Source organism: Conger conger, chromosome 9 (genome assembly GCF_963514075.1).
Source record: "Conger conger chromosome 9, fConCon1.1, whole genome shotgun sequence".
Lineage (NCBI taxonomy): Eukaryota > Metazoa > Chordata > Actinopteri > Anguilliformes > Congridae > Conger > Conger conger.
In genome coordinates, this window is record NC_083768.1 from 33,476,599 (window position 1) to 33,498,142 (window position 21,544).

General features: G+C 45.0%; 1 protein-coding gene across 2 annotated transcripts in view; it reads right to left on the minus strand.

The window, feature by feature from the left end:
• Positions 1–21,544, minus strand: part of LOC133137926 (serine/threonine-protein kinase OSR1-like) — a 70,972-nt gene that overhangs the window by 27,913 nt on the left and 21,515 nt on the right. For both annotated transcript variants that reach the window (XM_061256345.1, XM_061256344.1), the window contains exons 3-4: positions 12,980–13,088; positions 7,376–7,517 (exon numbers count right to left, since the gene is read on the minus strand). In XM_061256345.1, the coding sequence (XP_061112329.1) occupies positions 7,376–7,517; positions 12,980–13,088 (251 nt within the window). The remainder of the gene's footprint in view (positions 1–7,375; positions 7,518–12,979; positions 13,089–21,544) is intronic.

Genomic DNA, 21,544 nt, shown 5'->3' on the forward strand with positions numbered 1-21,544 from the left:
AGAAATAAAACAAGACACCCTTTTGCAAACTTTTCAATGCATGTTTGTGGTAACCTAAATGCACCAAATTTAAGAAAAGGAAAACAGAAAACTGTCAAACAGAAGCCTCAATTAGGCCACCAGTCTTTCATCTTTACTTCTTAAGAACTTGGGATTTGAGTTGTTACAACTGCTTTATCTCAGCGACTACCCAATATATAGTGATCTATTAACTAATGGAGTGATGTCATTATACAACACGTTTTGAATGATCATGCTTCAGAAAAAAACACTCAATTCACTGATGAATGAGATTGAATAACCTATAGCACACACAGCCACATTTCATTAAACTGGGATGGACGATCGCGTTAAACACAAACCAACCCATGACAACCTTCTTAACCGCAGTCATCAAACATGAACATAGATTCACCGTAGAACAGAAGGTGCAATTGTTTTCCTATTCTAGAAGTTTTTTGCGGCCCAGATTACACCTGTCATTTAAGGTGTTTGGTTCTCCTCCCTTCTGACAGGCTCAACACACTGAAACACACTAATTTGTCTGATTTAAGCTCCGAGTTCCACTGCCCATGACAAGAGACCAGCACCCCTCATTCAGACGCTTTCAACACCGCCAACCAAAGGGTTAACTGAGGGTCAGCTGGGGGGTAAAACATCAGCGAATGCAGGCATCTCCCAAGAAAATTAATAATTCAGCAGAATCTCACTCAACATACCGGCCTAGCTGAGCTGAAAAAACACCCTCGTGAACACACACACACGTACACGCAAGCACACAAACACGCACATATACATTCACAGGCCTACGCTCGTGCACGCACGCACATGCACACATCAGCCTGACGTAATCCCCGTTACCTAACCACCAGCCATTACATGCTAGAAGGAACATTATGATGGATCTAGCCGGGGCCTTTAATGTACATTTGCAGTCAGGCCCCAAAGCATTCTGGGAGGAGCTTCATTCCTCCCATTATAGATAATAAAATTATCAGATGAAACGAGCACGGCCGCTTCAGGGCTGTTTACATCCGAGGGGCAGACGCGTGGAGTCCTGCCTGTCCAGGGCCGTACCTTCGCTCTCAGGCCTGCGATCATTTACATTATTTACATTTCTGGCGTTTAGTGGACGCTTTCATCCAGAGGGACTTAAACAGCTTAACATTCTTTTTGCATACAATCCATTTACACAGCGGGATAATTAGGGCTCAGGCTCGGTGTCTGGCTCAAGGGTACAACGGCAGAGCCCCGCCCGCGAATCGAACCCATAACCTCGGGAGTTACGAGCCCAGTTCCCAATCCGTTATGCAAAGCTGGAGACGGAAGAGAAACGGGCCTACAGAAGTACCGAAGAGCTGAATGAGGTTAAGAGCCTGTGTGGATCTAAAGCAGAGCCGCCCAGCCCTGTTCCTGGAGATCTACCGTTCTGTACGTGTTCACTCCAACCCTGACATAGCAAACCTCATTCAACAGCTAGAGCAGGGCCGCCCAACACTGTTCCTGGAGATCTACCGTTCTGTACGTGTTCACTCCAACCCTGACATAGCAAACCTCACTCAACAGCTAGAGCAGGGCCGCCCAACACTGTTCCTGGAGATCTACCGTCCTGTACGTTTTCACTCCAACCCTGACATAGCAAACCTCACTCAACATCTAGAGCAGGACCGCCCAACCCTGTTCCTGGAGATCTACCATCCTGTACGTTTTCACTCCACCCTGACATAGCAAACCTCACTCAACAGCTAGAGCAGGGCCGCCCAACACTGTTCCTGGAGATCTACCGTCCTGTACGTGTTCACTCCAACCCTGACAAAGCACACCACACTCAACAGCTAGAGATGCCATAGAGCTTCTAACTAGAAGAGTCAGGTGTGCCAATGAGGGTAGAAATGGAGAACAACAGACAGGACAACAGAACTCCAGGAAAAGGGTTAGGGAGCCCTGAACTGAGGCCTACAGACACTGCAGCCCTGCGGGACCTGGGTGTGGAAGCCCTGAGGTGGTAATGCCCAGCGCTGCCCAGAGCTGCCCCGCGATGCCCCACGACGCCCGGCCCCTTGACCGGCCCCGTCCCTGCGGTCAGCAGACGGCGGTCTGCCAGAGCCGCCAGCCCACCGCAAACAGCCGTCCCTCTCTGGCAGAGCCGCCTTCCTCCACCTCCCACATCCACCAAACTGACATCGTGCACTATAAAACGCATTCTGCTGCAGACAGGCTGGCTGGCTTTCAATCTACGGCTTTTATCTACCGCAGATAAAGAGATTTCTGCGAGTCTGTCGCCTGCAGACAGGACTGCCTCAGGAGCGGTGATCAGACAGGGGGTGGGATGGGTCATCAGAGACAGACTGCGCTCAGACGCTTTAAAAACTCACGCGTCAATCAATGGCCCCATAGGCCAATGCTATTAAGTGTGGTTCTCCACATTTTTTGTTCCATTTATAAATTCATGATAAATTCGTCCCTGTGAATTTTCAAGTATGCCCCACCATTCAGTCAGTTGGCAGGATGACATTTAAAGATTCCTCACTATGAAACTGTAAATTACATCACGAGAAGTCAATGCATAATCTTGAAAAATATATATACACATATATGAGCACTTTATTCTGCATTTATTAGACCTCTTTTTCAGACTTAGGTTAGGTCTTCTTCTGCTGTAGTCTATCCATTTAGAGGTTTGACACATTGTTTGTTCAGAGATGCTCTTCTGCATACCACTGTTGTAATGTGAGGTTGTCTGCATTACTGTTACTGTCACCTTCCTGTCAGCTTCAACCAGTCTGGCCCTATTCATCTGACCTCTCTGATTAACAACGCGTTTCTGCCCGCAGAACTGCTGCTCACTGGATGTTTTTTGTTTTTTGCACCATTCTCTGCAAACTCCCAGAAGATCAGCGATTTTTGAGAGACTCAAACCACCATGTCTGGGACCAACAATCATTTAACGGTCAAAATCACTTAGAAAGTCATTTCTTCCCCATTCTGACACTTGGTCTGAAAAACAGCTGAACCTCTTAATCATGTCTGCATGCTTTTATGCATTTAGTTGCTGCCACATGATTGGCTGATCAAATATTTGCATCAACAAGCTGGTATACAGGTCTACCGAACAAAGAGACAGACTGAGTGTATGTATTTGGCTAAAGCCTGGTTTGTATTCATCGTACGACCCTAGCGACAAGTGCTGTATGACAAAAATGACGCATTTTCAACTGAAAAAAAGTCTAGTACGACAGTTTTTCCTCAGTGTCTCACACCTGCAGAATGGCTAGGCTACGCCAGGCTCCGCCGTGTTTCTAAAAATGTAAACATCAGCTGTTTGGCATCTTGCTACCATAGAGACAAGAAAACCATTATCACAGAGCTTCCCAGAAGTATAAATGCAAAACGTTGTGCGACACTTTCATTTTCGTCATATCACACTTGTAGCAAGGGTCGTGGGACGAGTATAAATCAGGCTTTAGGTCCATCGATGCCAGACTCACTGGTGCCAGCACAGCTCAGAGCTCTCCCACCCATCGTCCACATGCTGTTGGGCTACAGCAGCATAGCGCCTTTAACTCTGCCAGGCGCATTTAAACATGCGACTCCTCTTTCAGGGCCTGTCTGGGCCTCTCTCACAGCTTCAGCTGGTCACATGCACATACCAGGAGTTCTCGGTCTTATGCCATCACATCTTTAATCACATGTTCAGTTAAAGCAATCACTTCAGCAAATCAGCCAATCAGGTGGCAGGAGCACGCATTAACCCCAGATGAGGTTGGAGCCTCCCGCGTTCGAGACGGTATCGTTTCTCCAGCCTTCCACTGTTTCCACACAGAAACGAGATGCCCGGTTCCTCAAGAGACAACGGGATGGCAACGCACTCACTTTCCAAGTTCAGCTTCACGGGGACTTCCTAGAAATCTCAAATGAACCTTCAACAGCACAGACAGAGCAACCAGCTTCTTGACACAGTGCAACCGATTTCTCCACTTTTTATTGCCCTAATAAAAAGCTCACACGTGTTCTTCCGCCATCATAAGGTGGTGCCCTGCATTGACCTGAAGAGCACAGAGAGCGGGTTCAGCCGGTGAAAAATTACAGATGGAGACAAGAACACCGCCAATGGCGCCATAACCCCACTGCATCAGCTTATTTAGCGCTTCATCTCCTGCACCGCCTCAGGCAGCAGAGCGAGGGACAGGCCTGAGAACAGCGCAGATCAGCAGTGTCTGAGTTTCTGTCTCCCCCTTTCACTTCACTCCGCTTTCCACAGGGAGCCTCTGATGAAATGATCCCCTGCTCCCATGATCCCCTGCTCTTATAGAGGCACGATACTGTCGCAGAATTTTAAAGAACAGGGCTGATATCGCTCCTCTTGCCATAGCACACTGGGGAGGACAGAAAAGCAAGGCTCTTATTCCCATCTCACTCTGAAGATTTGTTTTAAGGCTTGGTTTAAGTTCTGATATTTCACCCAGGTTATGCACAACACACACAGTAGCTGCATCGGCTCTTGGGGCGTTATTAAGGCGGTGAGCTCAGCCCGTTAGCCTCCTGTCGCAGGAGAGCCGGTGTCCGGGCGGGATTCTGCAGCGCTGACATCATCGTGGGAGAGAGAGTCTCAGCTGGGAGGGAGAGATTGTTTCTGCAGAGAGGGTCTGGCTGGTAACCATGTGACCACCACAGGAGACAGGCAGGCTCCATTAGACCCTGTACAGCAGGGATCACTAAATCACAGTCCGGGAGGGCTGACAACTGCTGATTTTCCACCCTCCCTTTACCTGAGAGTCAGGTGTGAAGACAAGCTGGACAATCAGTAGCACTAATTACCCGGGAGAACAGAAAACCAGGGCTGGATTTGGCCAGAGTTGATAGTTCCGTGCTCTGCAGATAACAGCTTGGGGAAATATGCCCCCTTATCTACTGTATGGCCTGAACCCATATGTCCAAAGGGCTTTCATTCCAAATAACATAAATGCATCAACCATTCACAATCCAATTTCAAGCAAAGGTTTCTTTTAATGTACAGATTTTCTAAAAATAGAAATGTACAGATTCCTAAAAATAGAAACCTACAAATCTACATTGCTATGCCTCCGCAGGACTCATATGCCTTTGTCTGTCAGCCTGCCTGTCTGGCATAGACTGCATCACCATGGATGCATACCTCTACTCTCTCCCTCTCTTCATCAGCCTCTCTGTATACTGTTGGACACTCCCAGGCCAGTACTACTGACATATCAGTATGCTGGTCATGCATTGGCATATTGACGAGACTGGGTGCCGTGTTACGCATGATGACACACCATGCAGATGCAGCGGCTCTTCAGAGGCCAGTTACCGTAAGGCGGTGGTCATTTGACTGAGCGTGAAGGGAAACCCAGGGTGTCTGAACCACAGTAAGGTGTGCTGTGACCTTGCCTTCTCTGCAGGAGGAAGGATTCTATTGTCTCCGGTTCTGACTCATCTCTGAGTAATGATCCAAGAGAGACGTCACCAGGCAACCAAGCCCGGTGTCACAGAGAATATCCGCTGGCCCTTGTCTGACGTCTGCAGACTCATCGAGGGACGAAGTCACAGGTGATGAGCTCTTCCCGAACCCGGAGAGGCTCGGCCAGTGTCCGACAGCGTCACTTCCCCACGAAGATTCCCAAGGCCCAAAACACTCCCAATTAAACACTGCTCATCTTTACTGCCATCATCTTTCTTAAACCGTACGGTTCTCCGCCCTGGAGCTCTGCGATCTCTCCGCCTTGCCCCCTTCCCTCCTCGGCTACCTGTCTCTTCCTCGTTAAACGGCAGACCCTCCTGGCATTTTCATGGCGTCGGTGTGGCCCATCATAGGCATAAATCGCCTCCCGAGGCTCTGGTTTGGCATGCCGGCGCACCCAGGCGCCATCATAACCCGCTGCCGGAGGTCGCCGGGAGGACGCGCGGCGAGCCAATCAGGCGCCGGTCTCAGACGAGGTCGTGACGGACGGGTCTCCTGCCTGGGCTGTAATCAGCCACGTTTAATTATCGAAATGCAGACACATCTTACCCCCCCGCATCACAACCTCTCAGAGAGAAGATTTATGTCCAGTGTACACCTCACACAGGGTTTCCTAACGACATCCCGACTCTGTGAGGGGGGTTTAGGCCCCCCCATGGCGCGGTGAAGACAGTGGCTGTCAGGGGGCAGAGATTTACTCATGTCCTCATGTCTCTATCCTTGACAGATTTAGGCTAAAGAGAACAATGAAAATCTGTCCGGAAGGCCCTCTCTATAATATAGACAAGTGAAAAATGCACCTGTGTTCAATCAATTTCAAAATGAAAAATAAATAAAACGCAGCAAAGAGCCTGAGGTATCTAATAATATTTAACTTTTTTATTTATTTATTTATTTTCTCCCCACTGTGCTCCTCTCCAAATATCACTTTTAAATTCAGGTGGATGATACTATTCATGAGACTACAAAAATTAATTAGTTCACAAAAATGACCTTTTGAAAAAGAACTTCCTGTGCCATTTTTAAGTAGACGGAGAAGACAACTGGAAATGAATGGCTTCGAAAATCACATCTGGTCCGCTCTTTTGAGTTCAGTCATCCGCGGAATGCAGCCTTTTCTGAAAAAAACGTGTCTCACCTGCCTGGTTTCATAACACAGCGCCTCAGGAGTATAACCAGGTTCTCCTAAGGACCACGGAACAGCCTTAAGGATAGCTATCGGAGAATATTTAAGGCCCTATCAATGAAAGATCATTCAAATTCATAGCCAACCATCTCCCCAAACACTCATCATTTACTCTGTGGTCTCAAGCATGCCAATAGCCAAAACGTCATCGTAAACACCCAAATAATTTAATTTAATTTATTAAAATAAGTCACGGTTCAAAGTTTCAGTCGACTACAGACCTTATCACTTATCAAGGCCCCAATAATTAAATTAAAGACTATATAATAAAGAACTTGCATGATAAAACACTCAACTACATTTTAAGAGTTATGTCCTTTCTCTTGGTAGAGTGCCATAACATCACTAAAGCTACACAGCAGCGGTGTGAGAGCAGGGGCTTCCCACAGGTGATGAATAATGTAATAGTCTTCAGCACTGGCCACAGGCCACAGAGCGCTGATGGCCGTCAGGCTTTCTGCAGTGCCTCAGCACAGAAGACTTGCCTCACTCTATGGGGCTCTTACTCACTGTTACTGCTAACAATAAAAATGCTGTCTCCCCTGGAAAAATCACTTGTTCACCTGACTGTTCTTGCTTAGAATTATTACTGAAAGTTCCCTCGAAGAACTAAACAATCAAGAATTGCACCCAAGAACAACTTTGAAAAAGGCATTTGAGAGAGACAGTGTAGAGTAGTGCTGGTGCTAGGCTGCAGAAGAGCGGCTCACCTGTGGATCTGGCCGTTCTTGTGCAGGTACTCCAGGCCCTCCAGCACCTCCTTCAGGATGGTGGCGATGCTGGGCTCGTCCAGGACCCCCGTCTTGTGCTCGCCCCGGGAGATGATGTGCTTGATAACGTCCAGCACCGAGCCTGCCAGAGACCGGAGGAAGACCAACACATCAGAGCCACGACACAAACATCATCTCAGCCCAACTTTCAGCTTTAACACCACAACATCCTTTCTGCCGTTTGGTGAATTGGGGTCTGTGATTTTGGTGGCAACTGACAATGTTAAAAAATATATTTTTGGGTTCCATGCTGTTAACAGCTGTAATGTAAAAGCAGGCTTCTTTTCCGCAAATTTCAATCTCATTTTACAATTTCACTTTTTCACTACTATTACTTCCCAATAATGTGAAAGAGATGAAAGATGATACACAGTAGCTGGCCAAGAGAAATAAGAATTACAGAAGCATGCCTGGGAATAATTTATCCTCATCAAGTGCTGGATCCTTGGTAGTATAAAGCATTTTAGACAGTCATGTCAAAATATGACTAACATTTCCTTAATTACAATTCCAGAAATAAGATAAAAGTCCAATCACCACAAGCTGAGAATGATATGAGAATCTAGCAAAAAATGGGCTAGCATATTACCACAGTACATTTTGTTTAGTGAAGCAACTGCAACCTCTAACAGCCAAACTAATGGGAAAAATAACATATTCATCAAGGCTGCTGGGCCTTCTTAAATTATTAATCCACTGCCTAAAGAACAAAAACCATTTTCACACTGTGGAATTTTCCAAGGTCTCAGGCTTCAGGCTGGCACAGCCGTGGGCACAGACAGGGCAGAGTGCCAGCCAGGGCAGGAACACAGCTCCTTATCAGCACAAGCACCGAGACGCGCACCTTCAGCCATTTTATACAGCAGCTCAACACCCCACAGCCACGGGGCTGAAGTGGCCGCAGAGCTGTGGGTACGACTCAAATCTGGGGGGGGTGTGACTGCACCAGGGGCAGCTGACACCGGCAGAGTTTAAAACATTGGTTGGAGAGGGTGCTCCTTGCAGAATGAAGTGTGGGTGAGATCTTGCAGCACTATCACTGCTGCAGACTGCAGTGGGGGTGTGACATTTCAGTTTGGCTAGGGCGGGGGGGGGGGGGGGGGCTGTTTTGGTGGGGGGCGGGGGAGCTGTATTAAGCTACCTGATGATAGTGTTACAATCACTTCCTCACACACGGCCCATGAATCATGATCACTATAATACAGCTCTGTCTCCCCCAAAAAGGGCTATTGCATCGTAACGCTGTGAGAAATATCCGATATGACATGTATAAAAAAAATTAAAAACACCGCAAACCATTTTCTAGGTCCACATTTTCTTTTGACCGCATAAAACAGCATAGCCTACAGTATGTTATCATTGAAAAAATATTGCCAACACAAAACTGCAGTCCACTGTACACAAATCTGAACATGAGGCAAATCTAACCTGGCAATAGTTCTGAAGACTAAGAACCTCAGAACCAAGAAAAGTAAAATAAATACAAATAATAATAATTCTAAACCAACAGGGATTTATGCAGCTTTAAAAATGCTTCAACATGCTGTGTTCGCTTTACTAAAGTCACGAGGTGAAAGTTGAAATCATGGCACAATTTGAATCATGCATACATAACATGTCTGATTACAGAACATATCCATCATCATCAGGAATTACAGTAGTACTTTATGGCCATCTCAACCCGACTTTTAGTTTTAACACAACCAATATCCTTTACGCTCACTGTATGGTAAATTGGGGATATGTCAGTGATTTTGGTGGCAATGTATAAAAAAATATTTTGGGTTTCACGTTGTTGTTTAGCCGCTGTAATGTAAAACCAGCCTTCTCTTCCTGGGATTTCAATTTCATTTTACGGTTCACTTTCTGTACTATTATTTCCCATTAACGTTAAAGAGATGAAAGACAATATCAAACACAGTAGCTGGCCAAGAGAAATAAAAATGACAGGACAGAGCCTGAGAGTAAGTTATCCTCATGAGGTGCTCCTGCAGACCGCAGTGACTGCAGTGGTGGTGTGGCATTTCAGTTTGGCTGGAGGGGGTGTTGTTTGGGTGGGAGCTGTATTAAGCTACCTGATGATAGTGTTACAATCACTTCCTCACACACGGCCCATGAATCATGATCACTATAATACAGCTCTGTCTCCTCCAAAAAGGGCTATCGCATCGTAACGCTGTGACAAATATCTGATATGAAATGTATAAAAAAATTAAAAAACACTGCAAACCATTTTCTAGTCACACATTCTCTTTTGACCACATAAAACAGCATAGCCTACAGTATGTCATCATTAAAAAAATATTGCCAACACAAAACTGCAGTCCACTGTACACAAATCTGAACATGAGGCAAATCTAACCTGGCAATAGTTCTGAAGACTAAGAACCTCAGAGCCAAGAAAAGTAAAATAAATACAAATAATAATAATTCTAAACCAACAGGGATTTATGCAGCTTTAAAAATGCTTCAACATGTGTTCGCTTTACTAAAGTCACGAGGTGAAAGTTGAAATCATGGCACAATTTGAATCATGCATACATAACATGTCTGATTACAGAACATATCCATCATCATCAGGAATTACTGGATTACTTTATGGCCATCTCAACCCGACTTTCAATTTTAACACAAACAATATCCTTTACGCTGACTGTATGGTAAATTGGGGATATGTCTGTGATTTTGGTGGCAATGTATAAAAACATATTTTGGGTTTTGCGTTGTTGTTTAGCCGCTGTAATGTAAAACCAGCCTTCTCTTCCTGGGATTTCAATTTCATTTTACAGTTCACTTTCTGTACTATTATTTCCCATTAACGTTAAAGAGTTGAAAGACAATATCAAACACAGTAGCTGGCCAAGAGAAATAAAAATGACAGGACAGCCTGGGAGTAAGTTATCCTCATGAGGTGCTCCTGCAGACCGCAGTGACTACAGTGGTGGTGTGTCATTTCAGTTTGGCTGGAGGGGGTGTTGTTTGGGTGGGAGCTGTATTAAGCTACCTGATGATAGTGTTACAATCACTTCCTCACACACGGCTCATGAATCATGATCACTATATTACAGCTCTGTCTCCCAAAAAGGTCTATCGCATCGTAACGCTGTGAGAAATCTCTCAGATATAAAAAGTATTACAAAATTCAAAACACATAACTCACATTGTCTGATTACAAAACATATCCAACATAAGGAATTACTGCATTTCTGTATGACCTCTAGGGGAAAGATTAAGATCAGCTTGCTTTCAAAGGAGTGTTAAAATAAAAACCAAACTGTTAGATGGTTTGTATTACGGAACTGCACTTTCCTCTAGGGTCCTGAACGTACTTGCCCCTGGGTTTGATTTGCACTTCATTGTACGTCACTCTGTATAAGAGCATCTGCTACATGCCTTTAATGTAATGTAATGTATTAAATTATGTCCTTTCTCAATCAATCAATCCCAATACATCTGAGCCACAATGAGTCATACATTTTTAAGTATAGCACTTCATGGAACAGGGAAAATTTTCTTTCTTCAGTAAAAAAAAAGTCAATGTACAAATTGCCAGATGGATTCCTAAAAATTGATCTGTTTCTGTTAGTGAAACCACTTATTCAGAATAAATATTAATTAATACCTTTCCCCAAAAAAACAACCTGCCTCTCTTGACTTGCCACTTAATCTTCCCCAGATTTAATAAGCTAAAAAATGTGTTCCCTCCCTCTCCACCTCAGCTGATGTGTGGTGAGCATTCTGGCGCAAAATGGCTGCTGTTGCATCACCCACGTGGATGCCACACATTGGTGGTGGTGGAACTATAATCCTGCATGCCTTACCATGAACTTCTTTATCAGAATATTTATTCGACAAATATACTTAATTCTTTCAGGTGGGGAGTCTTCGAAGAAGACTGGCTGACCACAGGTCTCCATTCCACCCCAACGGTGCAGTAGGCCCGGTTCACTGTTCTGAAACGCAGCCTTGAAATGCCATTAGCAGGCCGGCGTGCTGGCATGCTCCTCCGGGGACCCGCCAGAGTTTAGCGTGGGCTACGATAAAGATCTAATCCTCACCTTGTGTCTCCTTCCCGTTGGCATTTCATCACAGGCCCAGATCAGATCAGGACCCTGAACTGCCCTGGCAGGGGTGAGCGATGCTTGTGTGACACCAGGACCGAGGTTTGCTTATTACACCTTATAACACACTCACAATGTGCTTATGCTGTGCTTACGACGGCTGTACTTCAGGTCTGCTATCATGTAAAGCAATGCTAGAGATTTGGATCATGACTGGATTTCTACTCTGGTGTGACTGGTGATGTGATGGTGTAACAGACAGAAAAACTACCTGCCGAGTACAGGCATGATGTGTAAGATTCTAACAATGACCATTATGTTTTTACTTATGATTTTACACATCCTGGTGGAAGCCCAGTGAAATTTTGGTAAACCCTAGCCATAGGCACCAGTGTATTGGTGAGGTAGTCCTCCATGGTTTAGATATCGGACTCTGTGCACAACGTCCCAGATCTGATAGGATGGGGTAACCCTGGGGGGAGAGAAGGCTCCAGTACAGAGGGCAGGATTATGGACCTGCCTGCCTACATGGTCTGGGAAGAGCAATGGGCCCCAAATCTGACCGTCCACAGCAGGCTGCAAGAACGGTCTACAGTAGGCTTGGGTAGTATGGTCATGGCAACTTCAGTACATCTAAGAGGCATCATCAATGCCACACGGCTGAAACAGAGCCCTTGGTCGCAGTAAATTTAAGACTACTCACAATCATTAGGTCTCAAAGAAAACAGAGAATGAATTGAGAGATACCCAGATGAACTTAGTTGAACTTTCCGTCAATGTAGAAAATGGTTGCATAAACGACACACAAAGTTAAATATATGAAAAGCAGAAGTGTTGATATACTGTACTGCAGGAATTCAGGTCCTCCATTTGCATGTTTGCTGCTTTTGGGTGTTATTGCAAATGTAGTCTTAGTAAGCTCTCCATGTGCACCTTTTTGTCTGAGCATCATTTCAGCATAGCTCCTCTGCAATGCTACAGGTAACAAAGGTGTGCGGCACTGTCCACAGTCACAGGTAAAGGGAATACAGGGATTCTCACTTTATCCCATCCCAATGTAGAGTTAACTAGTCAGACTGGTCAACAGAAGTGTAGGCAGGGACACGGATATTTAAGTTGGTGCAGAGGGAGGGGGGGGGGTGATGTCACAGAAAGGTACATGGGGCCCCAGAGAGGCCACTGAATTAAGAGAACATTCTGCTCTGCTTTGCTTCAACGGTGCAGATGAACGGTTACCAATAAGGGTGCGATAAATTTCTCATTATCAGTAGCTCAGCGTGATGAGTGAATTTGTTAAGGCCTCTTCAGGGAGGTTCTGGAGCACAGAGCCCAGAGCCCAGAGCCCAGAGCCCTGTCCCAGCAGGGAGCAAGGTACGGGCGGGGCGCAGACAGGGAAGCACAGGGGTGGCGCCAGGCTCCGAAAAAACAGGCAGGGCCCCGAGGGACGGCGGGAACCGCGATGGAGAGAGGGGATGTCACTTACCACCACTGAGCAGCTTCATCACCAGCCACAGCTCATCCTTCACCACAAAGGAGGTGTAGTACGACACTATGTTAGGGTGATGGCACTGACTCATGGCCTGGATTTCTTTCTGTAAAGAGAGAGAGATAAAGGGAGAGAGGGGGAGAGAGATAAATTTGTATGAATGATGATGTGTGTAGTAAATTATAAGCCAATACTCCTTGTTAATATGACTAATATAGCCGCTAGTCTCCTATCGCTTTGTATCATCGAAGGCTGCCGCTCAAATGCAAAATGCTAATTGTACTGAAGTCAAATTTAAGCACGTTGACTGATTTTCTCTTTCAGCCAACTGTATGAAATTATGCAACCACTAAAGGTGCAATGCGATATAGCAAAGAAAAAAAGCACACTTACTAAAAATGTCCCAACCAGAGATTAGGACAAAGCACAACAGACTGGAATACACAGCCCAGTATTGTTTTTGTGAGAGCAATAAAACTAACCCATGATCATAAAACACCCATTTCATAGCTAAATATTGTTGGTGCAGATTTAATAATTAAATGACTTTGGTAAACCAACAATGAGTAAAATAAATGCGAACGACTACCAAGATTTTCGTTTCATATCTCGTATTGCAGGGTGAAACTAAGCAAGGTCGCCTCCCGGCACCAATGACCTCAGCATTCAGTAGAGATACAGGGCTATAAGAGAGGTTTTTCCCACATAACAAAAGGGAATATGGGGCTGTTTGCTCCCTCCGGCTCATCTGGGCTACAGTGACGAAACAGTGAATCAGGCTCCAGGAGCCTGAGACAGGGGAGTGATCAAATCACCTTGGCAATATGATCCATCTAAAATGCAATCCTGCAGTCCTGCAGTTTAATAAAAGAAGGCCTATTCCATTTTCCACCATATAATTGACGTTGCAATGAGAGCAGAGATTTTCATTATCAAACACGTCCAATAGAAAAGGCCATGATAGGATAAACCAAAAAAGTGCTAAACTCACATATACTCAACATGATGGCCATCCTGATGGCAGATGTAATACAAAGAAAATATCCGATGGGTCATGTCCAGTGATAGGACACAGGAAATCTTTTGTGCCAGGGAGCAAGACTGATCAAAAGTAAACACGGCACCATCCCTTCAATATTCAATGTCATATTCCTGGCATAGCCTCACAACAATAGCTCAGATTTGCCAAAATGCGATTATTCTGAAATGATTGGACAACTGAGACCGTTCCAGGACTATGTTCAGGGACGGGAGGGGGTCCAGTCCCAGGTGCGAGGAGACCGCTGGTCTGGCTGCGCCCCAGGAGCCAAGGTCAACCCGTTAGCACAACCCTCAGGGGCTGCGGGGGTCACCAGCCTTCCCCTCACTCTCGTGAGCAAACGGACCCTGTGAAGAACCCCGTCCAACAGAAAACCTCGGCCATCGCCAAGGCACCGTGCTGCTCCTGATCGAAAACAGACGGGACGATCTCAATCATAATGAGGGAGAGACAGGAAAACAAAACCATAATCGAACAGCTGCACTGACACCTTCGAAGACCAAGTCCCACACTGCGTCTCCACCAAAGCCTGAAAAACCAGGACACACCCTGCTCTTCTGAAGACCGCTGCCTTGTGGAGGCCTTTCACAATGCAATGAATGAAGCACCAGATTCAATAAACAAAGCAAAGAGCCCCCTTCAGCAGAACAAGTCCTCTTACAAAACTATAATTTGCCGTGTAAGTTCCTAGACAAAGAAAGAGCGAGGTACTAGGATACGGGTGACACAGCAAATTTAACACCATTCTGTTTCTTCAAGCATAATAATATTTAATTTGCCCCCTTCTCCCAAATGAGCTAAAAGAGCATTCCCAAAGCACCCTTACAAGCCCACCCTCTGGCCTGCATTCACTGCTGAACGGTTTTACATGGCACTGCATCCGGGCTTGCAATTCTGAGACAAGCGCCTTCCAGAAGTCCTCTCAATGCCTGTGGTGTCATCCAGCCAGGGTGTCATATCTCTGGTTAATGATACCGGCTGTTGTAGTTCAGTTTGAATTGTAGTGAATTCTGATGCAAGACTGGCTGGATTTGAGAGAAGGTAGACCCTTCCAGTTTGGCTCAAAACAGACCATTTAGCCAAAATGTGAAGGTGCCATTTACAAACTGTTGCAAGTCCGAGTCTTAGACAGGCGACCGCCATCATTGCTCTGAGAAATGACTACAATAGCCTCAGTAAATGGCTTATAGAATTATAGAAATATACGGTTAAGTTAATCATCCTGATAGGGCAAGATAGTAATGTATTTATGCATCCAGTTTCATTGAAGGGCTCTTATCAGATACGAGGTTCTGAGGTCTAAATAGGCATGATTGTCAGACATTTGTGTATTGCCTGAAGTCTTGGCATGAGCAGTTCCACAAGTCCTGGATTTATACTAGAATTCTACAAACACAAAACCCTGCTGAGAATAAATTTGACTTGACATTGTTACTGTTGAAATGATAATTACCCGACCGTCCTCGGCAATTTGAGTAAACTAAAGCAATAATCATGGCCGACTGGTTTCCTTAAATGCAAATTCCTGAATGGTGTGTGTGCTTCTGTATTCTTAGTCACCGCGTCTCGCATTCCTGTGCTCACCTGTCTCACCTGGTGTGGCTTGATGGGAATTTAATGCTAATTTTCCCTGCGCCAGAGATTCCCTGGAGCCAGGGGCAGGACTGCTCTCCTTTCACGCCCTTTTGATTTGTGCCAGTAAAGCCCTGCCCTGCTGAAACCCAGATCACATTAAAGCACCCAGCAACCTTAAACACACCGCATTACTGAGAGAGAGGTGGTTTATGAGGCCCAAGCAGCCCTGGACAGCGAGGATGTGAAGGAAAGGGCGGCCTGTAGCATAGTGGTTAAGGTGACTGGGACCCGCAAGGTTGGTAGTTTGAATCCCAGTGTAGCTACAATAAGATCTGCACAGCCATTGGGCCCTCGAGCAAGGCCCTTAACCCTGCATTGCTCCAGGGGAGGATTGTCTCCTGCTTAGTCTAATCAACTGTACAGTTGAGTTTTGAGGCATGCAGCTAGTTTTGAGGCATGCAGCTAGCAACACCAGGGTTCAGTTAAGCAATGTGTATCCCAACCTGCAATGCAATGACCAAAACAACACACAGACATCTACTTAAAAAAACTGAAATAAAGTTCTGAGCAATCAGGGAAACTAAAATCAGCAGTGTTGAGGCCACATTCCTTTAAAAACATCTCAGCATGTTATTCATTTCAAGACTGTCTCCAGAGACAGAGACAATAATAGAAGAGGTGTGGAAGTGATAGACTAGGATTTAAAATTCATGAGAAAATTCTTATTCATCCACCTAGACCTGCATAGATCACTATAAAAAGCAACAAAAAAATGCCATCATAGTATATTTTTCTGCATGACTGATTCTAAAATAAGCAGGAAATTGGCTCTAAAACCACTGGTAGGTTTACATCCAAATGTCCCTTGTGAATAAAGCACACTGTGAATACAGGAAGAAGGACCGGCCCATATGGCCCACAGAGTTCCCAACAAACATGGGATCAGGAGAAGAAATGAAGAGAACTAAAGCATTGTGAAGAAAAACTGTTCAGCACTTCTGCACAGCGTGCTAAATGTTCCCCCAACGTCATCCTCTGACATCATCTGGACCACCGTGGCTTTAAACATGGCCCACGGCGGAACAGTGAGGCGTGAGTGTCAGAGCTGTTGGGGTGCAGTTGGCCCCCGATTCCATGAAATCGCACAAACACTCCAAGTCTTTTCTGGGAAACGTAGCAAAGGTATGAACGCGAAAGCTGTATTTGTGGTGATAATTTAGAGGTCTCGGCAAGTCAAACACTGAGGTGATGTAACAGGTTTCTCTCTCTCTCTCCTCTGGATTCAGATTTCAGCACTGCTCTTACTCTCTCCCTGCCTACACTTCAGTGACCCCGCCGGATGTACCGTACTGTGCAAAAGTCTTAGGCACCTGTATAACAATCTGTACAGATAGGATTCTTTAGTATACATACATACTCTCTAGTATACATTTTACATTACATTTTAGTAATTTGGCAGAATAGTTAAAAACTGAATCCAATCAATATTTTTCGTGACCACCCTTCGGTGCTAAAACTTCTCTGAGATAGCCAACGCTGTCCTGCAGGTCTATAAGACAATTAGTAGGGAGGTTGTTCCAAGCATGTTGGAGAACTTGCCACAGTTCTTCTGCAGACTTTGGTTGGCTCCTTGCTTCTGATCTCAGACAGCCTTGATCAAGTTTTTATGTGAAAAGTAGTCAACTGCTTACAGTAATATGTTACTTTTTAAAATTAAATACATAAATGTCCCTGTAAAATTAAATCTTTTGGAAAATGAATATTTGGAAATCTCAAATGTGTTCTTTTATACTAACATACACAAAAAATAGGCCTATATATAATAAAGTCTAGGGTGGCTAAAACTTGTGCACAGTACAGTACGATACAGACTTACACCAAAGATCTCAACAGGATCCACCCTATTCACACAGTAAAAACACTGACTGTGAGGAGCCAACTATTATCAACAGAACCGACTTCAAAGGCAGCTAGAACGCAACAGTAAGAAACTGAACCCATGGGAAAGTATGTGCCTGGACAAGCAAAGACTTCAGACTGACAAATTTGTGCCTAGATGTTCAGTGGAGTACATCCAACTTGAGATTGTATTTGATAGCTGTTGACCATCAAAAAATGTTTAAAACCATATGCCTTTAACACAAAGTTAACTAGTTAAAGGTGCCACAGGCGATGCACTGAGTAGTCGGTATGTTTCCAATACTTCGAAGGACAGCATGTAAATGATGCCAGCAGAATTCACTTTATTACTCATGCTTATTTGTTTAGGTGCGGTTGAATTAATTTGTAAAACCCTTTAATTCATTATTTTTTACGTCCTTTTGAAGTTCCTGGGTGGCATTGATCCAGTTCAGAGGTACAACAGCAATGCTACTCCCTCAAACCTCAGCCACATATCTGCCCTCAACACAGACTAAAACATAATGCGCAGCAAACAGGCTTCCGAACCAGAGAGTCTCTGTACAAGCGCTCTAGTACATTCCACCGGTATCAACACATCTAATCTTCATTAGAGCAGAGCTATTATCCAATCAGAAACAACAGTTCAACGTTAACTGCAATTAAAATCGATAAAATACAAACTACAACTAGAAATACGACTTGCGAATATAGAACTCAGCTAGCGCGGCCTGGTGAGTGGTGAGAGGTCCATCGCTCACGATGAGCTCTGAGCTCATTATTATTGTTACGCTGAGTAGGAACAATGGAGTGGTTCAACGCTGCTCTATCCAGAGGCAGCGGCTCTGCACAGGTTGAGCAGTCAGTCATTACACCGCTAATTAACCTTGTTAAATCTGCAGCTTTTGACAGAAGCACTGGAGAAAAAAGGTAAGGTGCTCTGCTGCACAATCATCAATTCAATTCAGCGATGATTTATGAAGTCTTACCTGTCGTTTGATGCCTCATTTTACAGATATACTGTAGGCCTAGGCAGACCAGTTGTGTAAGCATACTGCCAAACAGCTTGAATCTGCTTAAATCAGACCTACACATTACCAGGATTTTGCAGCTGAGAGGGTTAATTACATGGCTGGACATAGATTTTGGGCCAGGACTAGAGTTAACACCTCTTAACTTTTTGGTAAGAGCCACAGGAACTTAAATGACCATGGTCAGCCAATATAACATGTAATCCAGCAGACTCAACGAGAGCCACACCGCAGCATTGGATTATTGCAGAGGGAAGCCCACCTCCTGATTATTTACAGCAAGCAAATGATTATACAGTGAGGTGTCTCCTCATTACATTCAGAAATTAGCATGGCATACGTGCAATTAATCAACTGCTCATGTAAGACAAACCCAATTACAGTAAGAGCACTTTCACCAATTTCTTTCCTGCAAAACTGGGATAATGACATTACAGTAGCAGCCATCTTGGAACAATATGCCTCAAGTTAATCGTGTGTATACATGGACAGTAGGGGTGCATAGTGGTTAGGGAACTGCGACTTCAACTGCAAGGTTGTGGGTTCGATTCGCAGGTGGAGTACTGCTGCTCTACCTTTGAGTAAGGCATCAGAAACTGTCCTGTTAAACAAATGAGTCGTGTGTAAACGAACGCACGGACCGCCATAGCGGTACTTTTCCATACACTGCTGAAGCTCAGCCTACTACAGGCACAGTGACCCGCTGCACACCAAAAGAGCGCATCTTCATCAAGTCACTTCTTATTTAAAGGTGACTGTGATAAATCAGAGCCCACGACTGCAGTGATTCTGCCGAATCGACACCCCCCTCTCCCTGCCACCCGCCCTCCAGAGCAGTTATACCATATGACTGAATGGGTCAGCTCTTCCATCCCCTCTCCCTGCCACCAGCCCTCCAGAGCAGTTATACCGTATGACTGAATGGGTCAGCTCTTCCATCCCCTCTCCCTGCTGCCCGCCCTCCAGAGCAGATACACTTTATGACTGAATGAGTCAGCTCTTCCATCCCCTCTCCCTGCTGCCCGCCCTCCAGAGCAGTTATACCGTATGACTGAATGGGTCAGCTCTTCTATACCCTCTCCCTGCTGCCCGCCCTCCAGAGCAGATACACTGTATGACTGAATGGGTCCAGGGTCCATTTCCTCCATGCACTTGGGCCGCAGAGGGCTTCAGAGTGCAATAAAAAGTGCATTCCGCAAGGTAACTACACGTCTTCAACACTAAAGCATATATCTTTTCACTGAAGCGCCATCATGTCCATCTTAATATATGTAAATTGTAAATACTGTGTGCGTCTGGTGATTGGGTCCGCCTCTGCGGTGACACGATCGCACCGTCTGATGCTCAACGCATCCAATCGGTGACGCATTTCAGACCGCATACGCAGGACTGGAAATTTACAACACCAGCCCCCCGTCGCCTGACGTTAATCACGCTGTGAATATTCAATCACTGCTGTGTGCTACTAAATCAAAGGAGGGCCAGAAATGCTCGCGGTGCGACAGGAACACTAGGATCAACTGCAGGAAATTGCATGCCAGCACAAGCTCCGGTTATTGCATCTTCAGGGACCAGAAGATGAAAGATTAAACAAATAAAACACAAAAGGAAATTTGTTCATGTTTAAATTCTCAGCATATTAACTGGCTCTCAATGCAGTGATATAACTCTGCTTTGTTTTTATATTCAGAGGAGTGTGCGAGTGAGAACAAATCAAGACCTGCATACCCTTGTTACGCTTGTTCAAGAACAGCATACCACAGAGAAAATGCAAGACTATTTAGACTTAACAGTGAAATTTTCCATCACAGTGCTCTCTAGTTAATTTTGTTACCTACTTACACAATCAAGTCTGTTTTCGTCAGTTCAGTTCTTATAGTGCTCACTATCGGAAGATTGGTTGTTGGACTGACATTTAACCAATCAGGGGTGCAATGTTTCGTGGGCTGCCAATCAGTATCCACACAGAAGTCACATAATGTCAGTCTTCATGGGATCACATCTAGATCCTGCAAAACATACTACTGTACAAAAAAGTCAATATTATCCTTTGACTTAATGAACACATATATTGTATGAAAAAAGATATTGTACAGTTTTATCCTGCACATTTCACAACATTTAGCACACCATGCAACACATTCATATAGCTGAATTTTAACTGCAGAAGTTGAAGGAACCATTCTCACTTAAGGGTTTAAGAGCAGCTCCAACAGCTGCATAGGATTCCCAAAGACCCTCCACAGAGCATTACAAAAAAAAAGTGCTATGGATATTATGTACACACTCTGGTTGGCTTGACAACTAAATACAAAGCGCTCCTGTTTGCACTGTCAGTTGTGTATACACCCATATTTCATAACATGACACTACCCTTTCAAATTAACAACTGAACCCAGGATATTACACACAACCCACATGTTTGTGGTTAAGAGCAGCAAGAAAAACACAAACATAATCTGTGGGCCAAGGAAGCAAAAAAATTAGCTCCCAGGGCATGCCAAATTTGGGAGCCGGCATCTATAAGTGGATTTCAGAACTTTTCTCAGAGAATATGCGTTTATTTTTAGAGATGGAAAAGAAACCCCTTTCTTCTCCCTGCCTGCTTCACTGTCTCAGGTGACTGTGGCAATGAGCAGCTTTAATGGGATTAAAAGAGCTTGGGCCAAACATAGAAGGAACCCTCAGGCCAGGGGCCTCCACAGCGTATCTGGTGGGAAACCCAGAGAGAAGCCGCCAAACAGCACTGCATTACCGCCGCTGAAATGCAGGAACTGGACACCGGACCTGAAAGAAGGGTCTACAGCAGCAGCGTTTGAGCTGAAGGGAAAATCAAATGGAAAACTCAGCCGATGTGGTCAACAGAAAAGCACAATGCGGGCACTGGCACTACACCCACAATAATAAAGACAATAATAATGAGCAAACGCTAAGGTTAAGGTTAAGGTTAAGGGGAAGCCCTTCCCCCTTTGAAACAATGGGACTGATGTTCACCATTTCACACATGTCCTCATGATA